At 41.6% G+C, this 22,788-nt stretch overlaps 1 protein-coding gene across 2 annotated transcripts; it reads left to right on the top strand.

Annotated features, from left to right (window-relative positions):
- Positions 1–2,764: 2,764 nt before the first annotated feature.
- On the top strand, positions 2,765–7,852 carry LOC146273501 (putative peptidyl-tRNA hydrolase 2). Of its 2 annotated transcripts, XR_014766452.1 has the most exons (8): positions 2,781–3,009; positions 3,966–4,079; positions 4,309–4,380; positions 4,499–4,573; positions 4,715–4,812; positions 5,928–6,042; positions 6,278–6,437; positions 6,565–7,852. XR_014766452.1 is itself a non-coding variant. In XM_084704229.1 (7 exons), exons 2-7 carry the CDS (start codon positions 3,972–3,974, stop codon positions 6,362–6,364), a joined length of 555 nt encoding a protein of 184 aa, XP_084560355.1. In that variant the 5' UTR covers positions 2,765–3,009; positions 3,966–3,971; the 3' UTR covers positions 6,365–7,852. The 2 variants fall into 2 exon arrangements, 1 of the variants encoding a protein (XP_084560355.1); XM_084704229.1 differs by having other exon boundaries at positions 2,765–3,009; positions 6,278–7,852.
- Positions 7,853–22,788: the final 14,936 nt, after the last annotated feature.

The raw sequence follows: 22,788 nt of genomic DNA, 5'->3' as shown, positions 1-22,788 counted from the left end.
GAGTTACAGTGAGCACACACTGTAGGTTTACACTCCAAGGATGGGTCTAATGAGGAGAAAGGAGGGAGCAGGGAGAAGAGGAACGGATAAATTGATGGACAAATAAATGGAGAGAAGGATAGACTGATGGACACAAAGTAACTTACTCTTTTGTGGGAGAAGGGGTGCAAGGAGGTGGCAATGGACTGAGTACCCCCCTTTACCACTCCAAGGATCATTCCGCAAGCCTTGACTGACTTTGGAGTGCCATGGATTTGGAAGTGAATGGAACACGAAAAAAAAATATAGAAGAGTTGACCATGGAGCTCTAAACTCCACAGGTTCCTGTGCGGTGGACGTGACCGCTGTTGGGAATAAACACACACACAGGACAAGGATTTGGTTTGTCACCTTTTTATTACCCACCGCTGGACGTCTGCCCTTCTGTGACATCTACCTCTTCTTGACCCAGATGTGCAAAGGGTTCAGTGTCAGAGTTCAAACTAAACTCTAAGGCTGGTTTCTAAATATGGTTCATGTGGCATATTACTGATAGCTACCAGAGCTTTGTCAAGTGAGAGAGAGATGGACAGAAAAAGAGGGAGGGAGTGAAAGTCTCGTCACACTCCGAAGCAGAGTGTTGAAGCGTCATCAATACATGTTCATACAAACATGGTACTCATTTTTCACTTGCTTTCAATTGTGTTGGAATTGTCCCTCTGTCTTTTTGTCTACAAAGCTTGTGCGTGTGCGTACATATGATGTCATTTCACAGATTGTTTTGGCTTGTAAGCCTCAACCACTACTAGTACAGTACTGGTTTAAAAATGGTTATTACTGATATATAAAATATACACATACTTCAGGCATTGTTTGTATCATAGGGTACTCTTGGCTTTGTTTCTCTGATTTTTATCCCTTTTTCTATAACAACACACATGAAGGCCAATTCAGGGGTCAATTTACTTTTTGGGGGAAGGGATGGTCTAAAGAAGTTCCTTAACTTCCAGAAGAAATTCTGCCATGTTACAAGAAAATACATTTACTATGAAAAGCATAGGGGCTTAGATGCTGTATCACCTTGCTTTACCTCAGTTTACCATAATACATCACAATACTTTTATTTTATAGTTTAATGTTATTTAAATGCTCACATTTTTATTTATACACATATCCTGACCAACAGGTACTGCTAGCACATATCCGTTTAAATGGTGGATTTGCATAGCATGAGTTGGGAGTGTTGAAAGACCGATGCGCGCACACAGCTCTCAATCAGACATTTTTCAGACTTTTTATATCTTTTCAAAATTGATTCGGGGCAGTGCTGAAGGGTGGAATAGTTGTGGCAGTAACCAATTGATGAGGTCCATCAGCTTTGCCTGTGTTGTTAATTATGTCACAAAACTATAGGGAAGAGAACAATGTGGTCAAGAATGTTTTCAAGTTTCAGCAGAATGCTGAAAGGTACTCAAGCAAGAGACTGTCTTTTAGAAAGTACAGAAAACCAAGTGAATTATGTTTTTGTGAATGTTTTGTTGGTGTTATATGCTGATATTTGACGCTTCTAGTCTAACAATCACTGGAAAGACACTAGAATCTCAACATGGTATTGCTTTTTAGAATTGAACCACAGAGGTATATGCCCCATGACATTTATGGCATAGCTCTGTACACCTTTCTGCATTAAATATTTTTCACATTCCTTTTACATTTTCATCAAGGAAAAATATGAGTCATGTCTCACTTTGCTTTGTTGTAGTGTTTTAATTTGTATGGTTTAACTGCCTGGATCTGTGTTGCAGTTTTCTTATTGAACACTAGATGGAAGCAATTTCTATGTTTATTGAACGGCTTCTTTATCTTCAAAACACTCAAAGATGCTATGACCTGGGGATGTTAAAACACATTTATTTTTGACAGGTATGTTGTTACAATTATCCATAAAGCACACTGCTGTTTTTGTGTTTTATATGATATACAGCCATTTGTCTAAGATTCAACAAGTGTTTATAATTTTATCAACTCACATTCTGGTAATATTTAAAAAGCTGGTAAATGTTTGCCCAGTCAATCCGAGGTTGTGTGTGTTACCTATCTGACTTTGAGAATTTAGACCACCGGATGCACTTGAGGTGTTCCAACGAATAGCGACCAAAAACTGTAAGGCCTAAGGAGGAATTATATCAACTGTCTATTTTATTTCTGTACTCCAAACAACTCCTTGGCAAGAGTGTGAGGGATGTATTTGTTCAACATGGTCCCATAAGTTCTATTCTGCTGTATCTATAAACCCATGCCCATAAATGACACATTGTAAGCAAGTCATAGAGTAATGCCATTGGCTATCACACTAATTACCATTCACACAACTAATATGGCTCGTCTGAATGGATGATTTGTACTGTCCTATGCTTTTAATGTAGATGACTATAAAACCTGAGTATGATGGACACGGGGGTCATTTGAGGGAAAACTGTAATTATTGTTAGGTTGTATAAAGTTCTGCTATGTAGAGCAGGCTCTGCAAGGAGCAATTTTAAGGATGTTTCTTATTTTGTTTCTTAATATTATTTGTACATAGTGATTTAATAATGTAACTTGTAGCAACTTAACCTGTTTAATAAGATAATGTGCAATTTCTTACAGATGGTGAAGAAATAAAGTATTCAAAATTGTTTTTATCTGCTTTTTTAAATGATTATTTATTGACGTGATGAGTAACATGTTGCTGAATTGAAAGTGGAACGCATCTTTCATTTTATTTGTCCCTTACAACCTATTTACAGTCAGAACAGGATGTCAGAGGACTTTACATTTCATGGCTTCCGACTTACTTTGGAGCAGCAATTCGGTACACAAAATGGTGTAAAGGGAGAAATTCACCACCGCTCCATTTAAATGAATGTCATCTATCCCCAAACAACAACCTGTTTTTGACGCAGTGATTCAGGAAGAAGGAGATACTGGTTTTCAAGCAAGCTTTCTCAGCCCACTAATTAACGCTAACAAGCTAGCTGCGACGCCCAGGTAGGAGTGGCAGCTACCCGGCGGTGGTGTATTGATAATGCTAGCCCTAGCCAGCTAGCTCAAGTCTTGAATTAATGCATCTTCCATTTCATACAATGTTTGTTTGTGAATTGAAATATGCATTTGCTTACAAGTCATTTAATGCATATAATTAATTGGGCTGCATCGCAATGCACGTACTAGACGTAGCAGCCTAGCTAGACTCGCTAGGTGTTAGTCATTGTTAAATAGCTAGGCTATCTAGCATTTCTTGGACCTAGCTGCTAAGATCAGTGACCAACTAAGCGTCTAACTATTGCTACTGTACACTATCAAGTGAAGTAACTAGCTAGCTACAGAACGGTAGCTATTACTCGGGTAGCACTAGGCTAACTATGCTACCTAGTAAGCTGGAGTCTAGACGGCCTTGGTAATCAGAGGAAGTTGATTTCTACCAAGGCTGACAGTTTTGTAGAGCGTTTGCCTTCCGTGACTTGCGACCGAAATACTAAATAATGATTAAAATAAATGTCATATAATTTTAACATTGCGTAACCTTGGCATGGGGCTAATGTTATAACCACATGAATAATGGTCTATAATATCCCTGTCAGACCTGCTGCAGTACCTGAGAACGTTTGCAAGTTAGCATGAGTTGCCATTAAACGGAATTACCAAGTTGAATAGCTAGCAAACTTGGCGGCGATAGTAGCGAAGTTTAAATCTACACTAGCCTCGAATACGAAATACAGTCTTTGCTCGATCCAGATACACAAAATGTCATGATTGTGACTCAGTTGATCTAACAACCTGTGTGCACCACTTGCAGTGAAACCTCGGCCACCAAGTTACCACTAGCTTTCTGGATAGGCCCATTCGAAAACCAGTTTGACTACGATTTTGTGTCTCAGAGTAAACTTATATCAAATAACAATTACCAAGTCAACTCTTACTTTTCATTTTTTTTGCTGCCTCAGCTAACAATGGAGCCCTCTGAGCAGACAGGCCCAGATTCTGGCTCGCAGGAGGTCAACCCTGTGTACCTGCAGCAGCTGAGAGAGCTGGACATCCCAGAGGAGGCTGCCAAGCAGGTAAAGCAAGTCAAAAAGCTTCACAGGGTGCTATCCCATGCCCTCCTTGGGCTGTCCTAACAAAGGGCCTCTTACCTAAAGCGAAATGGATATGAAGGGTCACATCCTGACGTAATCACGTAAATTCATGTAGATAATATTTTTCAGTTCATAACTTTTACCTGTTGATTCTCTCACTCCAAAAAACAACAACTAATGGAGTAAAGAGGTTGTTTGTTCCTGTCCCCAGGCCCTCTTGCACACCCGAAATGTATCTGCTGAAGAGGCTGCCATGTACTACTTCAACAAGCTGGAGAATGAGGTGCCCATAAGATAGCCTTAGTCCACACAGGTACACCGTGGTACATTAGCTCTGCGGTTCTGTGCCTTGGACCTGCGGTTAACAACTTCCTGCTTCTTCTTGTATCTATTTGTTCTAGGAGGAGGGAGACGATGACCTCATGTTCAAAATGGTGTTTGTGGTGAACATGGAACTCGCCATGGGTGTCGGAAAGGTCTTTTGAGGAGTTGTTGGAACATTTTGTTGAACGTCTTCTTGGTTTGAAATAATGTGGCTAAAGAATTGACAATGGTGGTTTGTAGTCTCTGTGGTCTCTGTGTCTGTGAGAGGTAAGTGTGTGTGCTGTGTCCCTCAGGTGGCAGCACAGGTGGGCCATGCCGCTGTGGGACTGTACCAGGCACTGCAGGAGAAGAACAGCTGGCGGGAGATGGCCTGGAAATGGGACCACGGAGGGTAAGAACCCGCTCTGGGTCCATTTGAGTCTGGCGCGGTCTTCTCTTGTGCCATTTAAACTGGTGTTACATCAGAGGGAAATACAAATGTTGTTGATTGATTCAAATAACATTCAAAGTTGAAGGGATGACCACAATTTTGTCATTTCATCAGACAGAATACATTTTGACAGGTGGCAGTAGCTAATGCACTTCATGTACCGTATTTCTTTGAATAAACGCTGCAACAATGATCATTTTTGGTGCGGCGTTTATTCGAGGGCGATGTTTAATTAGCAAGAAAGATTTAGAGAATTGCTGCTGCAGTGCGGCCATAGACAAACAAAGAATGGACAAGGTCAAACACAAAGCCTAGTATAAATTTGAAGCCACGCGTGTCTACATTGTGTGGAAATCCGAAGCAGCATGCCGAAACGTTCTTACACTTACGCTTCCAAACAGAAAGCTGTGCAGAAAGCACTCACCAGCAGCAACAGATCTGCAGCACATGAACTTGGGGTTGATGAAAGGCAAATTTGCCAGTGGTAAAGTCAGCGACTTTTCTATATTGTAGGTTACATGTAATTATCAAAATTACATTATTATAATGTATAATTTGTTTTCAACCAATGACATAATTTATAATATATCATGGAATTTATATAATGTACTCGTGAGTGAGCGTCGACAAGCTAACAGCAAGCGAAGCACGGACAATTTAATGCTACGATAAAAGTTTAAGGTTGTTATCGGATGTTAGCGTTCTAAGGAAACCTTTATTTCCTTGTGAACAGCATGCAGCCAACAATGTATGTTGTTTTGTGTCTGTATTTTACTTTAGTGAACGTTATTTACATGCTGCGCATGTCCTTGTATGTTCATATTAAACTAATGTGGTCTTTATTTTCTCGTTATACTGTGGGTCTAGTTTTCATAGTGGATTTGGAGAAGAAGTTTCAAACCTGTAGCAAGAAAGCCACTTGTCTGCCAGTGCATCAAGGGAATTATAATACACCTGTGATTTACTTGTGTTTTTGGTGCAGCATTTAATCGATGGCGGCATTTATTTGAGGGCGGCGTTTAATTGAAGAAATACGGTATTTGATGTGCTTTTCTCAAATGTGCCCGTCTGTGAAGGGCTAAGAAGGTGGTAGTGCAGGGGACCAACATGGCTCACCTCCTGGAGCTGCAGGCCCTGGCCATGAGCCTCAGCCTTCCCACCTACCTGGTCCAGGACGCTGGCCTCACACAGGTAAGACAATGGCATATACCTAACCCCTATTGCCACTTTTATCACAAACTTCATTTGTCTTTTTGTTCCTTATGATAAACAACAATGGTCCAAGTAAATAAATATGATTATTATATATCCTGATACATGAAATAGTTCAGTCTCACTGAATCCATATTAGTACTTTTATAATGCTACCACAGTGGTTAACTACCAAACATTCGCTTAAATCCTGCGTACCTCCGGCCTTTGGCAGGTGGAGGCTGGTTCCCGTACTGTCCTGGCCATCATGGGGGAGGAGGAGATGGTGAACAACGTCACTGGAAGTCTAAAGCTGCTCTGAGGGACTAAACAGCAAAGTTGTGTGAAGCCGCTGGGGGCAACCAGCAGAGGGAGGCATTCCTTCACCGCAAGAGGCATGAAAGAGCGTAACAACAACCTGTTAAAAAAGGAAAACAAAAAAAGAGAAAAACAAGACATGACCCAACCACAACAAAAGAATAACACTCAGCCATTTTTTTCCCCTTCCGTTCCCTGTCCAAGCCACTGACTGGAGATTTGTGGGGAGCAGACGGGAGTCAAGAGAACTGGTCCCTTGAGCAGACTACATTGTTGAAGGCAGGACTACTATTCATGTTGACATATATCTTGGTGATAAGAGAAAATTCCGCTAGTTAAAGGGAGAGTCCATTACTATATATGATTATCATATCAAAATGTATATGTGGTATATAAAAAAAACATGACGTCCATAGTCATTTTTCCCCAGCTAAAGGTATGATTTGGCGTGTTTTGGTGATTGTACATTACTGTTGTTATCGTAATTTAAGGGGATAGATATTCAATCATTATGAAATCCTGCTAGATTTAGGATCTCCCTGTTAAAGTTACTGCTCAAAGAGTGCTCTACTCAATGTTATTTTTTTCTATGTGTAAATTAAATGGTGTTTGTATGCAACATTCTCTCCCAAAGACCCTTATCCTATAGACACTAAAACACTACATAGTAAAATGGCCATCTTTACGTTTACATATGTCCATTAAGGCCATATATAATCTGGTGTGCCATTCTTATGATTCTGCACTGTTTCCAATGGAATTTCTTACATTGTTGATTTTCTTTTTGCAAAAGGAAAATGTTGAAGCATTCTCAGAAAGGTACAATTCCTAGATTTGGGATTTACATTGACTTGTATTTCATGATAGCATTTGAGAGGGAATGACAGACTCAGTCTGTGGATGAGAGTTTATTTTGTGTTGATACTTAGAGTGCCCCAGCATATGTACTCCTGCTAATTCTTGTGTATAACAATTTACACAAGTAAAATGTTAAACTAAAATGTGGTCTTCTAGTTCATGATCAATCTTTAGTGTACTTGCCTTAGGTAAGTTAATAAATCAAAATGTTGCAATTTTAAAATGAATGAAGAATATGGATTTTGCAATGAATGTGCATTATTCAGTTGTTCACACACGTATGGTCTTAAACATTTACAAAGAATCTTAAAAGTTTAAATGTCTATTGTGTCTTAACTCTCCTTGTTCTTTGGTTTAGACAAAGGAATTGTATTTGGACGTTGGGTTGCCATTCTAAGCTGTTGACAAGTCAAGGTCTACTCGTGGCAAAATTTTATTTTTGCAGATTGATTTGAAGGAAAATGTCATGCATGTTACAGTTAAATGAAAGTTTTATTTTTTCTTTAAATGACCATTTTAAAATCAATGGCCACATTAATCTCTGTAACGTTCTAGCACTTTGATACCTCCCTGTGTTACCACTCATTTGTTCAAAGACTGAGGAGACAAATAAAATGCCTCCACGTCAACTAAATGACACAGACTTTTGTTATTGTTTTAGGTATATTAAAGCAATATGTCATTTCAATGTTAGAGAACAGTTAATATTAAGGTGTGGCATTTTATATACTGCAGACATATATTTGATTATAAACTTGTATCATGATGTAATTTCATGAATTGGAACAGATCTGCATGCCACGTATCAAACCAGAGGTGGGGGTTGGCAGATAGAATGTCAAGCGAGTAGCTGCTTGCTTGGTTAGCTGGCCCATGTGACATAACTTGCTATGTAGCTAGTTCACTGCACTGACAATAGAGGTATTGTGGAAGGCTGCCTTGTTCTGGCATGGTTGCTGGGAAACTTGGAAATACTTCTCCAGAAAAAAAATATGTAGTCACATGCTTCACTAGTTCTGGCTGAAGAAGCATGGGGTAAATTTCCTCAGAACAGCTAAGCAAAGATAATATGGGAGGACTGGATACATTCTACTACAACTTAATATGGTTAATACCTGGCCTGAGAGCTGATAGTGGATTAAGGAAACAACATATTGCTAACTGTGTTTTGTTCACTAAAGTCATCAAAATAATCTCAGAGATAGATATTTCTTTTTGGAGATGCAAGCCCATGTCTCCTCAGTTTACCTATCCAGGGTTAGCAAACAAATAATCTATCAGAATGAAGGCAAATTGGGGAACGAATTCTTAGAATTTAATGCCACTTCCTTTTAAAGTTATAATTGAATTTATTTTAAAGGAGAACTAGGTAACTTATTTTTCATATTATAATACTATCAGAACCATATGTGTGCAACTACCAAGTGTACGGTATATGACTCGAATAAAATAGAAGTATTCATGGGAAACATGAGAAGCGTATTCTGAGGACATGTTTCAATAAACAAACCCAGGATATCCTAGCCCACAAATAGTGCAACATTACTTAACATGCTATACTGTAATGCAAAATCCATTGTTTTGTTCATGCCGCCCTTAAATATAAATGCTGAATGTTGCTTTCTTTAATTGCGTGTAATATTTCATATTAAGTATTCAGTTTACAAAAAGCTTTACAATGTTACAAATTCGAAACATTTTGCTTTCCTAAACGTTTAAGCGCTCCGTGTCATTCCTTTCTGAGTTCCGGCCGGGGGAGTGGCTAAACAAGACAAGGAGGCAGTATTTATTTACTTTGTGTAAAACTGTATCCTAATTCACGAATTGATTGGTACTAGTGTTAAGCCCAAAAAGTATCAAGCACATTGAGCCAACATTTAATTTGTAGCCTACATTATGTTCACATTTATTTTAATGTTATTTTTACCTAAACGTGTATTTCCTTTTTATAGCTTCCATATTTCTATAATGTCTACCTATTGTCCAAATAAAGCAATGGATAAACCATCAAATTGCCTCGCATATCACCCCGTATTTAACATAGGCCTACATGGTTATACATCTCATTTTTTTTATCTGTAGCTAATTAAATTCTGTTTTTCGGACCACTGCAACAATGACGTTGGCGTTTGTCATTTGAGCCAATCCCAATTCGTTTCCTTCGTCCCATGACATCACACCAATGAACCAATCGCATGAAATCTAATTTCTATCCGATATATTATCAGACATTTTGAAGTTCTTCTTTTCAACGACGTAGGCCTACAGATCAAGCATCTAAATATAGTGGTAATGCTATTCAATTTTACAGTATTTGTCAGGCATCCGATTTTAGATTTAAATAAACTTGTGGAAATAAGAATGACACTTTCCGCAGTTTCATTAACGCACATATTTTTGATCGTTTCAAATGTCATCACGGCTACTGTTGTACCAATTCTGATCTTCACAAATGCACACTACAGCCATTTTTTGATGGTAAATTATAGTCCATGGCATTATTACGGAAGACTGTTGTCCCTCGCTATCTCTTGAAGTATCTGGACAGATTAGAGAATGGAGGAGGAGGGACCAGCAGTAATAGAATGCAGTCCGTAAACTGGATAATTTCTCTGTCCAATCCAGGGCCAGATTTTACAAGATCGACACCTCGTACTCCATTCATATGATTTAGGTGGGGCTGACCCTACCTCTTACATGTTCCCTGGTATAGCGCACCGGAGACCCTGTGTGAAGCTAAAGGTTGGCTACTCTGTATCGGTATACGTAACGAAGGTTTTTCCCTTTGAAATGATCATACCCAACCAAGTCAAAAAAGCATTTAAACAATATAATCCCACTATAGAAAGAAATACATTCCACGGCTTTTGCATTTAATGATTTAAATGTCCCTCAATTGTGAAAACACAGATCCATTTTTTCTGTATAGAATGCTCCCCGAATCCAACTTTCATTCACTTGCTCTCAATCCTGTGTGCCACCAGTACACATTGCAAGATTGAACTGGTCCATAACCCCTCCTCAAAAAAGGGTACGCCTTCTTTGCGTCGACGAGCAACAAAACTAGGCGCCCGAATGGTCCAATGGTTTTGTTTTATGCCAATTTTCCAAAACGATGGACACATCGTTGACCAATTATATACAGGAGGCAGGGCTTCTATGGAAAGCCCTCCCAAAGCAGTGAGCCCCTGCATGGTCGCCTAGGAAACCCCGTGGCGTGGTTGTGTGTCAGTTTCGCTGGGACCCGCGGTCGATGCCGGTGAGGAGGGGGATGGGTGCCTCAGCGAATGTAAGGACCCGAGACAGAATCAGAGCCCTATACACATAGAGCAGCATATACCCTTTTATAAATATCGATTGTAAATATTCATAACACCATAATAAATGGATTAAACCACTGGGATTTTAACATAGACACTCGATGGAAGTGCTGTGTCCAAACAGTACACGGAATTAAACTTTAAACCTTTACGTGGGGACAGTGAGAAGTTTGTTTCCTACCCCAGAAGAGGGAGCTACTTTTGAGGGCAAAGGATACAGGAGACGCCGAGGCCGAGGTACAGGCCTTGTGGTCTGAGTCGATTTGATGTTGGAATACTCGAAGATCTGCATACAACACAGTTATTTATTTTATTCGTACTGGATTGGAATGTCTCTCTAGGTAAGTGGTTTAATCTCAAAGCATGCTTGTTTACTGCTTTAGTTATTATTTATGATACTTTGGCTTACCTTCTGTAAGTATCTCAGCATCATAGAAAATACTGTAGGCTGTTTTTGCTCACCAGATGGTCTTGAAGACTACTTTTTGCGCCCACATAGACAGACGTCTGTATTCTGTCTTTCACAGTTCAAGTTTAACTAGCTAACATAAAAATGTTCATATGCTGCAGTCATTGTGCTGTCTGTCTGTAGAATGATATTCCATGGTTTAGGTCAGGTCCTCGTGCAATGCATGGAAGAATGCTAGCTGACCAACACAACCACAGCAGTTTTTCCTGCTAAACAATTAGCTAGCCATACAATATGTTCACAAATACTTGAAACACTAGCTAATTTAACAGTGTACATGACTTTCTCTGAGATGGGTAACTGAGTACAATGCATTTCATAGACAACATTCAGTGTCTCGAACAACCCAGACACATTTTCTCAGTTAGCTTCTAGCAAGCTAGCTATCGACATACATTTACATCTGATCCATCTAACCAGCTGGCTCCAATAGTAGTCTAGTCTACCTGGCAAGCTAAGTGTTTATTTTGACTTATTGGAGGGTTTATCGTTTATATATTGTTTCTTAAGGTCCATTTGGCTTGTCCCTTTTTGCCATTCAAGTATTGAAATTATATTGCAATATTTTATGAACTGTAGACTCTCTGTTTTTTTGGTTATAAACAAATCTGACTCAGGAACTAGTAAGCTAGCTGCATATCAAAATGTCTGAGCTGTGGGTTAAGTTAGCAAGCTAACCCTCTAGCTATCAAGACAAGTTTTAGCCAACCAACAATACGCCTATTTCGTTTTGTTATTGTGTTGCTTATCTGACAAGTTTAATCGTTTGATAAGTAGCTAAGTTGTCTTGTAGTTGTTGACATTAATGTTAAGTTGGACCTTAACATCAAAAGACGATTAGGAAAGTCAGAAATTTTGTTGTTGGGTATGACAGAGCTAGCAAGACTAACGTCATTCTAGCTAGCTAACTTTTTGGCCAGTTTCCAGTTTATTGTGCCCTCACATGATATCAGTGATTTTCGTAATCCGTGCCTTAACTCCATGGAAAATATAACCATTATGCCATCAGTTTGGCACTGTATGTGACATCAACGTGATGTGGGTAAAGCTACACATGTTTTAAAGTTAGCAAATAAGCTAAGTAAGTACGTTTTTGCCTTATCAAGCTTATATTGGCCTTCACAAGGTTTGGGCTTGCTGTTGTTTGATATTGGCCACATTAAAGACCCGGCTTGGAGACTTACATCCCAAAAAGCCATAACTCGAGAGTAGTGACTTGCTTTTCACCGTCTTCTCCACCTCCCCCATCCCCCAAGCTCTGTGACGGCCAGGAGAATGGGTGATATTTTAGAGGGGAGCTCGCGTTTCTCTTTTAGACTCCATTTTCATTTGAACAACAAGTGAGCCGAAGGAGGCGAGGACATGAGTGAGAATCATGGAGCGAGAATGGAATGGCTGCTGTGCTGCAAACTGTGTAGAACAACATTGCATGACTTGCGCTACCCTGTGTAGGCTACGTGGGACAAAATGCAGCACAAACATACGAATGAGGGGAACTTGCTATTGTGATTTCCGTGGTTCAATCATACATTCGGTTACATTAAATGTACGTCTTGTGCTTTGCATTACTTCCCTTGGTGCGTGTATGTTTATGATGAGTTTAATGGTTTATATTTGGGTCATTTTAACGATTATTTGAAATGGATTGATGGCAATCAACTATGATTTTTTTGTTACATAGCAACAACCCTACTTTACGACAACAACACTGCACACTACATATATGTCATGGACTACATTGCATTTGCCGTTTACATTATGCCTTTTCCGCCAAAACTGCAAGTGTGCAACAGGGAAGAAAAAACCTTGTTTTTCTCCGTCAGTTTCGACTGGGTAGGCCAGTGTGATACCGGATGTATGACGACCGTGTCAAAGGAACATGTAGTGTCCGATCTGCTGTACGGGTTCTTACGAATTATTTCTGAAGTTGGATGTAAATCAGTCTGTTTTTTAACTTGAATATTTTAGGTTCGATATAAAGTTCACCAAAGAGATTTGTGGATGCATTTGTCATCTTAGTATTTTTCCAGGGCTGTAAAAAAAAAAAAAAAAAAAAACTATCTCAAACACATTCGGGGAAATCTTGCCTCTACCACCTCAAAATCTACAGTGGTTGATCATTTTTTCGAAGTATCACCTCATTTTTTGGTAGATCTTGAGGCCCGTCTATAGCATGCAATTGTGAGAATCCTGTTGTGTTAGGGGCAACTCACATTCTCAGAATAGTTTTTCATGTCTTTTAATAGCCCCTGCCACTAGCCTTGCTGGCCACTTCAAGTCATTGGCAACATGAGATCTCCAAACTCCCCCCGTACTGACCTCACTTGTTATCTCGAACAAACGGTGTGCTCCCCAAGAAACAAAGACAAGCACACAGCCCCCTAAGAAAAGCATGGACTAGTTAGGATAGAGGCAAACAATGGCTTTCTTTTATAAGCCAACCTGTCAACCTAAAATTCCTTCAAATGGGCAAACTGACTAGTTCCTCGTTCTCAAAAATGCCTCACATCTTTTTTTTTTTCCTTCTGGCCAACACTTAAAATGATTTCCCATTATTAGCCTACTTTATTTGGCCTTGTGACACGTAAAAACTGCTTCATTTCATGAGGAAGACCAAATGAGAATGAGTGAAAAATGCCTTTTTCTTTCTCCTGTGAAAGCTGTGTCTTTGAGATTCTACAGTACTGTTGAATAACCTCTGCTTGGATTTCCCTTGGCTTTGTGTGTATGTGTGTGCCTGTGTCTCTGGTGGCTGTGGAATTCCCCCCCAAACGTTGGGCCTCTGTAACTTTTGAAGATCTAAAGGAATGTGCAGACGTACAAGGTTAGTCTGCCCTGACTCATGTTGAAGGATAGGCCAGCTCGAAAAAGCAAGTGGTCATTAACTGTTGAGTAACACATGTTTAAATTAATGGAAGACCAATCATTTGAAAGGGAAGTTCAAAGCACATGTTCCGTCTTGTTCAATGAACTGTTATATGCATGTACAACATCTGAACTACCTCAGTTCTCTGCGTGTGTTTGTGTGTGTGTGTGTGTGTGTGTTGGTGTGGGGGAGAAGCAGGATGCTGGCCTATTTCCAGCAGAGGAAGACAGGATTCCATCTCAGTGCAGACCACTCTTGGGGAGAGAGGGAGAGAGAGAGAAAGAGGGGGAAGTTGCTGTGGGGAATAGGAAGAGGAGAAAAACGTTTGCTTTTTTTAGACCCCCATTTGAATGCTGATGACACCCTGTGACATTACACGGAGGGCAGGTGTGGCTATTGACATGTAAACGCCCGTAGTGTGTGTTCTTTTTTTGAGCACTGAGTCAGTGTTTTTTGATGTTGGATTGGGTTGATGAACTTGAGGATCAAATTCAGTGGTGGATCTTTGAATTTGGATGAAAAAACCCTGTTGGTTGTAAAATGTCTCAAGACCATTTGTAGTTTTGACCTTGCTTCATAGCAGTGTGGGCAATTTTTCTTTGGCTCCTGCTAGGCAACCATTGCCTCATAGAAAATGGTCACGATATCAGAGCCTAACTAACGCCGTTCTTTGGTCATCTTTCTATTTTGTCTTCTGTGTTGGACAATTTTTACATTCATTGTGGTTTTTGAAAAGCTTCTGTGCTTATTTTTTATGCCAATAAAAGTTGCGTACCTAACATCCTAACGTTTGTGTGAGGGAGGTGTGTTTTGTGTGTGACTTATTACATTCCTTCCCCAGCCTTCTTCCTCTCTCTTTTTGTATTCTATTTTCTCTCTGTCTCTCTCTTCTCTCTAGCAGCTGCTCTGTGTTGTGTTGCTGGCCCGTCTTGCACAATGGGGTTAAAAACAAGTCGTTGTGACGCCTGTCTCCCTGGTGCCCTCTGATTGGCCCAGGAGCTCTGGAGCTGGTCCAATGGGGTGCGCCGATTCCTCAGCACGTCCTCAGCACTGTGGGAGCCGTGTTGCAGTGGGCTCTGCTGGGTAATTTCTGTTGTGTGGCGAGGAGTAAGGCTTCTTGGCAGAATAATGGAGTAGGAGGCTGGGAAAAAAACAGGGCTGGGAGGGGAGGGGGAGGAGCAGGCAAACTACGTAACCTTCCCTCTTGTGTGCCTTGCTCTCTGTAGCTCTATTTCTTTGCTTGTCTCTTCACTCCCTCCCTTCTCTCCTCATGTCCTCCTTCCTCTGTTGTCTTTGCTTTTGCGCCCTTATGCTCCGTTCCTCAGTTTACTTTCTCTTACACTCACACAGGCGCTGTCTCTCTGACCCACACCACCACTGTACAGTTCTTGCTTACAAATGCCACATGAGACAAGCTGTAGCGCGTGGCAGAAGATCATTTATAGCAATATCTTTGTTTCTCTCCTTTTGAACCCCCTGCGGCCATTTTAAGTTTGAGCACATTGACTCCCCACCAACCCTACACCCTAGCCCCTACTATCGTTCCCACCCCTGCTCTACCTCTGAAGTATGTACCAGGCCAATAAAGAAATAACCTGGCTGAAAATACTGACAGATGCAAAAACATTGCAAAACCACACACACAGTTTTTCTGAATGTATGTGTGTTTGCTCAGAGGGTGTTGTCACTGAGCAAATGAGGAACAACCCCATCAGGGAGGGCTTTCCCAAAGTTGAAATGCTCAACACCTAACTTCTTATGCAGTGCTTGAAACAAAAGTGTTTGCAAAAAGAATAATATGTACAGCTGACACCGTTTTTTCACTTCAGTGAAATTAGTCAAGAAACAGTGTTGGATGCACTTAAACATATTTTATTGAATGTATTTTAGTCTTTCAAGTAAAAAAACAACCTATGACCTCCGTGGCTAATCAAAATGGCTTCCAGTGTTGTCCGTGTGACATAAGCTCAACATTACTGAGTACATGTTCTTGAGGTTTTGTGTGAGGTGGAGCGAGGGGTTGACTCGTCTGTCTCGCTGGATAAGAGCTTTGGCCACAGGAGGAAATGGAATGCAAATGTGTTTGTCACAGCCCATAGTCACGTGACAGAGGAGATTGTGTCTTTTTCATGGTAGATGGATAGAAAATACTTTTATTGATCCTCACTTGGGGACATTTAGCAGTAGAGAGACAGGTGAAAGATAAAGGTAATACAGTAATGAATCAGAATAAAGTAAAATCCAATGGACAAATGGGAAGCATATGATGTTATGCTAACGCACAATGCTAATCATAACAGGACATGCTTTTTAATAATTGATTGGTCTCCCAGACTTCTTAGGGAGAAATTCCACCCTCACCACCCAATTGACAACCGATCCAGATTTTTTTAAAGCTGTCCATTTGCACGTTCAACATAGCCTAGCCACATCAACATCGACCACATTGACTTTGTATGTCAAATCGTTGTATTGCGTTTCCAGCTACAGCTCAGTTAAGTATTTTTTCCCCTTGTAATTTATTCAAAGACTGCTCTAGTGTCTGGATTTTGACTAGCGGAAAGTGATAGCGAGGGAAAACCACATATGGCCAACCCCAAACATGCAGCTATGTCGTTGTCGAATTCACTTGCTGCGTAGCCAGTCTTATGTAGACAGACCCCGGTTTGTTTGCTCCAAAAACAGATGATTGATTTTGTGTCACACCGGACCTTCTGTCATCCACTCTCACCCTCTTGTCCCCCCCCCCTTATGGCACCCGCGCTCCCTTTGTTCTCCATTGTGTCCCCCTCATCCCCTGGTCTGGTCAGGGTCCATTCAGACAGCTGGACATTGTTGTGGTAATGGTCGGTTGCACCCCCCTGCACACGCACGTACATCACAACATGGTGATATCTCCCTTTTTGCAATCGAGGCCATGTCGCTTGACTTTGAGATGGTTAATATGTGACGATTAAACGAAAATTGTAAACAAAGTACCCTATCTACTTTTGACATCCCCTTTAGAAATCAGTAGATGCAACAAGGTATGCGCTAACCTGGCATTCATATATGCAGCTACAAGGCACTTTTATTCCATGCTCTGCAAAGCTGTGGTGGTACGCTCTGTGTGGGTGTTGACCAAGTTGGAAGGAACGTAAGCTAGCTAGACAAAAGGGTGGTGACGGATAAGTAGGCACTAGCTACTATGTTGCTGCTTGCATTTATTTTGTGAATGCTCTACCGCAGGTTAAGATTGAGATTAACAAGGCAATTTCCAACCTAGGAACACAGGCAAAGTCTTAGTTTGTTTTGTTGAAGATACTTTCCTTGTTCCTTGTTGATTCCTTGTTTTATTCATTTATCGGACTTGAGATGTGTTTAAAAGTTTAAGTTAAAGACAAAGGATACATTTTCTGCTTCACTTTTACAAAGAAAATGAAAAATACATAGTTTTGCATAGTTTATTCCCTACCTCTGAAATAAAAAGGGATCTTTGAATTTGATATATATATATATATATATATATATATATATATATATATATATATAATCTTTGTTAGTTATCTTCAGAAATAAATTAACCAATTTTAGTCAATTTGTCATCAATGTCATTAGTTAAAAAATCTAATAATAAATAATTGTGAATTGCATCAAATTGTGACCTCAGTGTATCTTTACATCCCTATTCTCTTCAGAAGTCAACCTAGTATGGGTGGGCAACATGTTGAACGATTGTAATTTAACGTTCTACTTCAACAATGCCATGCGTTAATATGTTGAGCCAGCTGGTTAGAGGTAAACAGTATGGTAGGAGGGTCACTTGAGAGCAAAAGATGGGCCTGAGAACAATTGACCGTATAAGGATTTGCCTGGTCCCTTGTTCACGTAGCACCATTAGAATCATCCTCAACGTTACTCTATCAGATGTTTACTTCCTGTTGGCAGGCTGTCCTGTCTCCATATCTGATCTAGACTGCTATTCTGCTTTGTAATTGGGTTTAGGGGACATGGGGTTGGTTGTGGTGTGTAGAAAAACTGTTTCCTGTGTGCAGAAGGCCACTGTGGTCAACGCAATTTAGATTGTGTAGTTACTTTAGGGAACATTTTGATTTGAAGGAAAGTAAAGAGGAAGGTTTTGGGGGCTGTGCCACCCTACATCTTGTTACCTTTGCATCTGTTATTACGTTGTATCTCTCCTTGATAGGACTTAATTTCTGTTCATGTAACCAACACTTGGCAGGGAACAGCGCGTCCACGTCCCAGATAGAACGTCACGTAGGCTGGACTCCCTGAGGATTTGTGTGGGGGTTGTGAGTGAGGGAGCGAGTGTAATCTCCACAGACGGCGAGGAGTCTGAACTGACACATTGGTGTTGCTTAGAGGCAGGTTTGCTCGACAGTGTATTACAATGGACTCTCCAGACCGCTCAAATAGAAAAGCGAGTGTGTGTTTGTGAGTGTATTTCTAGGGTATTTGAATAGGCTGTGTGTGGTGGGGGAAGGGACCAAAGGCAGGTAGTGGAAGCTACTCAGTCACTACATTTCCAAGATGGTATCAATTTGAATCTAGCTTTATTCGGACAACGCTATTTTTTGGGGCAACTGCTATTATCCGAATATATATGGCAGTGAATAAACCGAATCATTGGCCGAAAGCATGTCATATCCCAGTACGATACGTGGCGCTGTTTTCATTACAACTAGTGGTGATACAGCCCTTTGTGCTTGACCTCTTCACCACTACCAACAACAACAACATCAACATTTCGAGAAAGACGGAGAGCAAGGTGAAGCTACGTCCCTCTACATTTCATGCATGATGACAATAGGAGTACTGCGAATGCAAACGGCACTATTGGCTCGCTTTGTTTGTTTCTGCCGGGGCAGCTCCCGGCAGCGACAATTTATCGTCTTTTTCAACTTCCAGGTGACCAGGTCACGACCTGGGAGGGAGGGCGGCAGGATCTCAGGCATGCGCAAAGACGCAAAGTCCAGTTCATAGCCCAATTCACCGTTTACAAGCATGCGATGTCCGAATTATCAACCAACTAGTGATGGGAAGTTTGGTTCATTTTACTGATTCGGTTCTTTGAATCTCGTTCAGTAAAAAGATTTTTTTTTTTTGGGGTCATTCGTTCATTTCAAGCTACAGAGCCTATGCAGGTCACGTGAAAAATGATCCAAAGACTCGTAGAAAGACCGAGTTGGGAAATGATCGAATCGTTCGTTTCCTCTAGCTACAGAGCCTATGCAGGTCACTATGCAGGTCACGTGAAAAATCCAAAGACTCGTAGAAAGACCGAGTCGGGAAATGAACGAATCGTTCGTTTCCTCTAGCTACAGAGCCTATGCAGGTCATGTGAAAAATCATCCAAAGACTCGTAGAAAGACCGAGTCGGGAAATGAACGAATCGTTCGTTTCCTCTAGCTACAGAGCCGATGCAAGTCACGTGAAAAATGATCCAAAGACTCGTAGAAAGACCGAGTCGGGAAATGAACGAATCACTCGTTGAGAGGACTCGTTACTCCCGAGTCCTTATAAGGATTCGTTTAAAATGAACGAATCGTTCACGAACGACACAACACTACAACCAACTCGGATCGAGTTATCTCGGGGTGTCGATCGGATTGTAGTTGGACCGCAATTATTCGAACAAAGGTGTTTACAAGAAAGGGATCATTGTATTTCAGTCCAAATAAGCCAGTAATTCAAATCCATGTAACCACGTTGACAGACAAATCACCAGTGTTTAATGGTTAAAAATAAATAAATGCCCCCTCCATTTTGTTTAAGTTTAATATACTATTTCGTCCTGGTTAATTTTTCCTGGGGTTTTTAACTATCCAAGATATTTTGTTTTATAGGGGGCTATAGCTATAATTATTAGTTTTTATTTTCTTTGGTATTTTATTTTTCAGAGCTGTGTACAGTGTACTGTTGTCTTGGTTGCCTGCTGTTGGTGCGCCGTCTACGTATTTACACACACGACCATCTCCTCCTTCCCATGGTGATGACACACATACACTATGTCACTCCAGGGACACCAGAGCATGTGAATCATTTAAATATTAAAAAGGGATCAAATAATTCATGACACAATGGTACAACTGTGTCTAGCAGAGCTCAGCCCTGTCTAGAGAGAGAAAGGAAAAGGGAGGGGGGAGGAAAGGAAGGAATTGGAGAGGGGTATAAGAAGGGATGAGAGGGAGGGAGGGAGGGAGGGGATCCTCTCTGCTGTTCATTTTGTGTCCCTCTCAGACTCCTTTCCAAAATGGCCCCTGTTCTAGGGAAGTGAACAGACTTTGTTGAGTCTGCCGGTAATTTGAGCCCAGTATTCATGGCCTGGGAGCAAACTAGGGAGAGAGGGAAAGGTAAAGAAAAGCTTTGCTTCTACTTATGGAATCAACCTCCCAGTTCACTGTCTGGTTGTTTTGGAAGAGGCCCAGGAGTGAACTCCCTTTGTGGCTTTGTAGCAACTAGCTATTTTAGTCACTAAAATGGATCACTGGTACAGTAGCAGAGCCATTAACAAGTCAAGTTGCTTGACTAAGCACTTTACTCTGTAATAGTGTGCACCCATGAGCTCGAAGTTTCCTTTTTTTTCTTTTTTAGCACTAGCGTTCAGTCACACTGTCGTTGCCCGTTTGTGACCTTGCCGTCTGTTACATAACCAGAACTTGTCTGTTCCATAATTGGACTGAGGCAACATTTCTGGGGGGTGGGGTGTTGAACACTATACAGCAGGGAATGTCGTAGACATAAGTCTGGATATTCTTATATTGAATGCAAAGGATAAAATGGGGACTCAGGAGTAAAAACGGAAAGTAAGAGTTGCAGATCTTGATGTCCTAAATAACCCACCTTTTAATATTGTTTCGATGGCCATTGGGTCATTTTAATGGTCCCATTTCAAGAATAACAGAGAAAGCATTATAGAGATATAAAAACAGGTTGTGAGCCACACCTATTCCCTAAACCTGGTCCTGTGCTGATTATTATTTGCCTGTGGTCCTGCTACACCAATTCTATTCAGTGCAACAATGCCCAGGGTCAACTGACCTTGACATTATTAGTCGCTAGCCACCCTTGTTGTTGCCTTAGTGGTAGTAACCATCGACTGTGAACGCAAGCCAGCCACTGTAGCTAGGAGACAGCATTTTAAATGCCATGCATCTCAGAGCTGTTTTTGCCAATAGTTACTATAGTTTGACCTACATCTTCAAACTTTGTTCTAGTCTAGCTACAGGACAGACTTCTCTGTAGATGTTTTGTTTGGATCATTTCCTGTTTGTTTGCTTGTGCGTGTGAAATCCACCCCCTGCCTTGTCCGGTGGTATCTAGACGTCGCCCTGTATGTGCACGTGTGGCTCTGTGTTCCCAGTCATTGTGCATGGCCCTGAGATGACCTCAGTCTTTCGGGAGCATGTGAATGACGGCGTTTGGACAAACCGGGTTCCTCTTCAGCAGGCGGACCATTCGGACTGGGAGGGCAGGTGAGACGGCGAAAGACAGACAGAGAGACACAGAGGATGAGCGTGGGTCAGTGTCCCAGCAGTATGTGCGATCACATGACATGGCGGCCGAGCCTGATGCTGGATGACTCACCCGCTCTGTCGTTATGTCTCTGTGTCTCTCTCTCTCTCTCTCTCTCTCTCTCTCTCGCTCTCTCTCGCTCTCTCTCGCTCTCTCTCGCTCTCTCGCTCTCTCTCTCTCTCTCTCTCTCTCTCTCTCTCTCTCTCTCTCTCTCTCTCTCTCTCTCTCTCTGTCTCTCTGTCTCTCTGTCTCTCTGTCTCTCTGTCTCTCTCTGTCTCTCTCTCTGTCTCGTCCTTTTGCTCTCATATGCCGTCTAGTGAGGGAAACGGCCCCCGCTGGTCCTCCTTAGTACTGCAGCCTGCCCGAGGACAGATAAGCCCGTCCTGTCGGGGAGGGGAGGGGGTGGACAGCAAATGGCACAGGGATCTGTCTCTGTTGTTTTTTCCCCTCTCTGAATACCCCCTCTATCCAGCGAATGGAAACCTTTGTATGGGGTAGGAGACCGTGTTGTCGCAACAGGCCCATAGCGAGGCTGCCACTGTAGGTGGGGCAGGCGAAAACTCCAGTTGCATTAATACTCGATACAGAATCCATAGCGACGTGACTCAGCACATTTGGTTTGTTGAATGGGATACCGATCGGCTCCCTTTTGAAACAGTCCTCTTGGACTGTGTGGTTCCACTGGTCTATGTCTTATCTTTTCTGGGCAGGTGTCGTTCAACCGAAACAAGGACGCTCACAAGCATTATCTCTTTTTGTTTCCTGTCCGCTGGTACCCATATTAGGCTTCTCCCATGGTCTAATTCATATTTGTAATGTTTAAACACAAGCCAATAGGAGAGCTTTGTAAAAGGTGCGCAGCCATTTTATTTTGGAACAAGCTGAGCCGTTGAAAGTGAAAAGATCTATGTTGCATTAGGAAATTGCTTACTTGATAACACTTGATATCTAGCCATATCTTGCTTCTGGTGTCAGTCTCATTTTGCCAAAGCTATACTGTACTCTCGTGTGGCACTAAAGATGTTTCTGGCAGCAAAAAAAAAAAAAAAAAGCTGAGGACTGACATTTTATGTTAGCAGTACACATGTGTAGCAAACCCGGTGGTGGTTCCATTACTATTTCTCTGCATGAAATGTTAAAGTGTGTGTGTGTACGCACTAGCCCACTCAACTGACGCCTGCCTAACCTCTCCAACAGGTCTCCCCATGTCCGTGAGCCGTCGCCTGCGGCTCTGCGGCGCCCCACCCCTGGAGTGGTCAGTCGCTGCAGTTCGGACCCCGTGATCGTCCACACCCCCCCATTCCCCTCCCCTCCCTTCCCTCCCCTTTCCTCTCCTCCTACCCTTTTTTCCCTTCCCTTCCCTTCTCCCCTCCCCCCCCCCCCCCCCCCCCCCCCCCTCT

Source organism: Hypomesus nipponensis, chromosome 9, assembly GCF_054491055.1.
Source record: "Hypomesus nipponensis isolate SF chromosome 9, ASM5449105v1, whole genome shotgun sequence".
Taxonomy (NCBI): Eukaryota; Metazoa; Chordata; class Actinopteri; order Osmeriformes; family Osmeridae; genus Hypomesus; species Hypomesus nipponensis.
Note: the sequence above shows the minus strand (reverse complement) of the source record. Positions and strands in the feature narration are given on the sequence as shown.

Bases quoted from the DNA above. Each gene is read 5' to 3' on its own strand.
- LOC146273501 (XM_084704229.1), top strand. From the start codon at position 3,972: ATGGAGCCCTCTGAGCAGACAGGCCCAGATTCTGGCTCGCAGGAGGTC. The intron at 4,080-4,308 runs GTAAAGCAAGTC...TCCTGTCCCCAG, and splicing joins CAGAGGAGGCTGCCAAGCAG to GCCCTCTTGCACACCCGAAA. The intron at 4,813-5,927 runs GTAAGAACCCGC...CCGTCTGTGAAG, and splicing joins TGGAAATGGGACCACGGAGG to GGCTAAGAAGGTGGTAGTGC.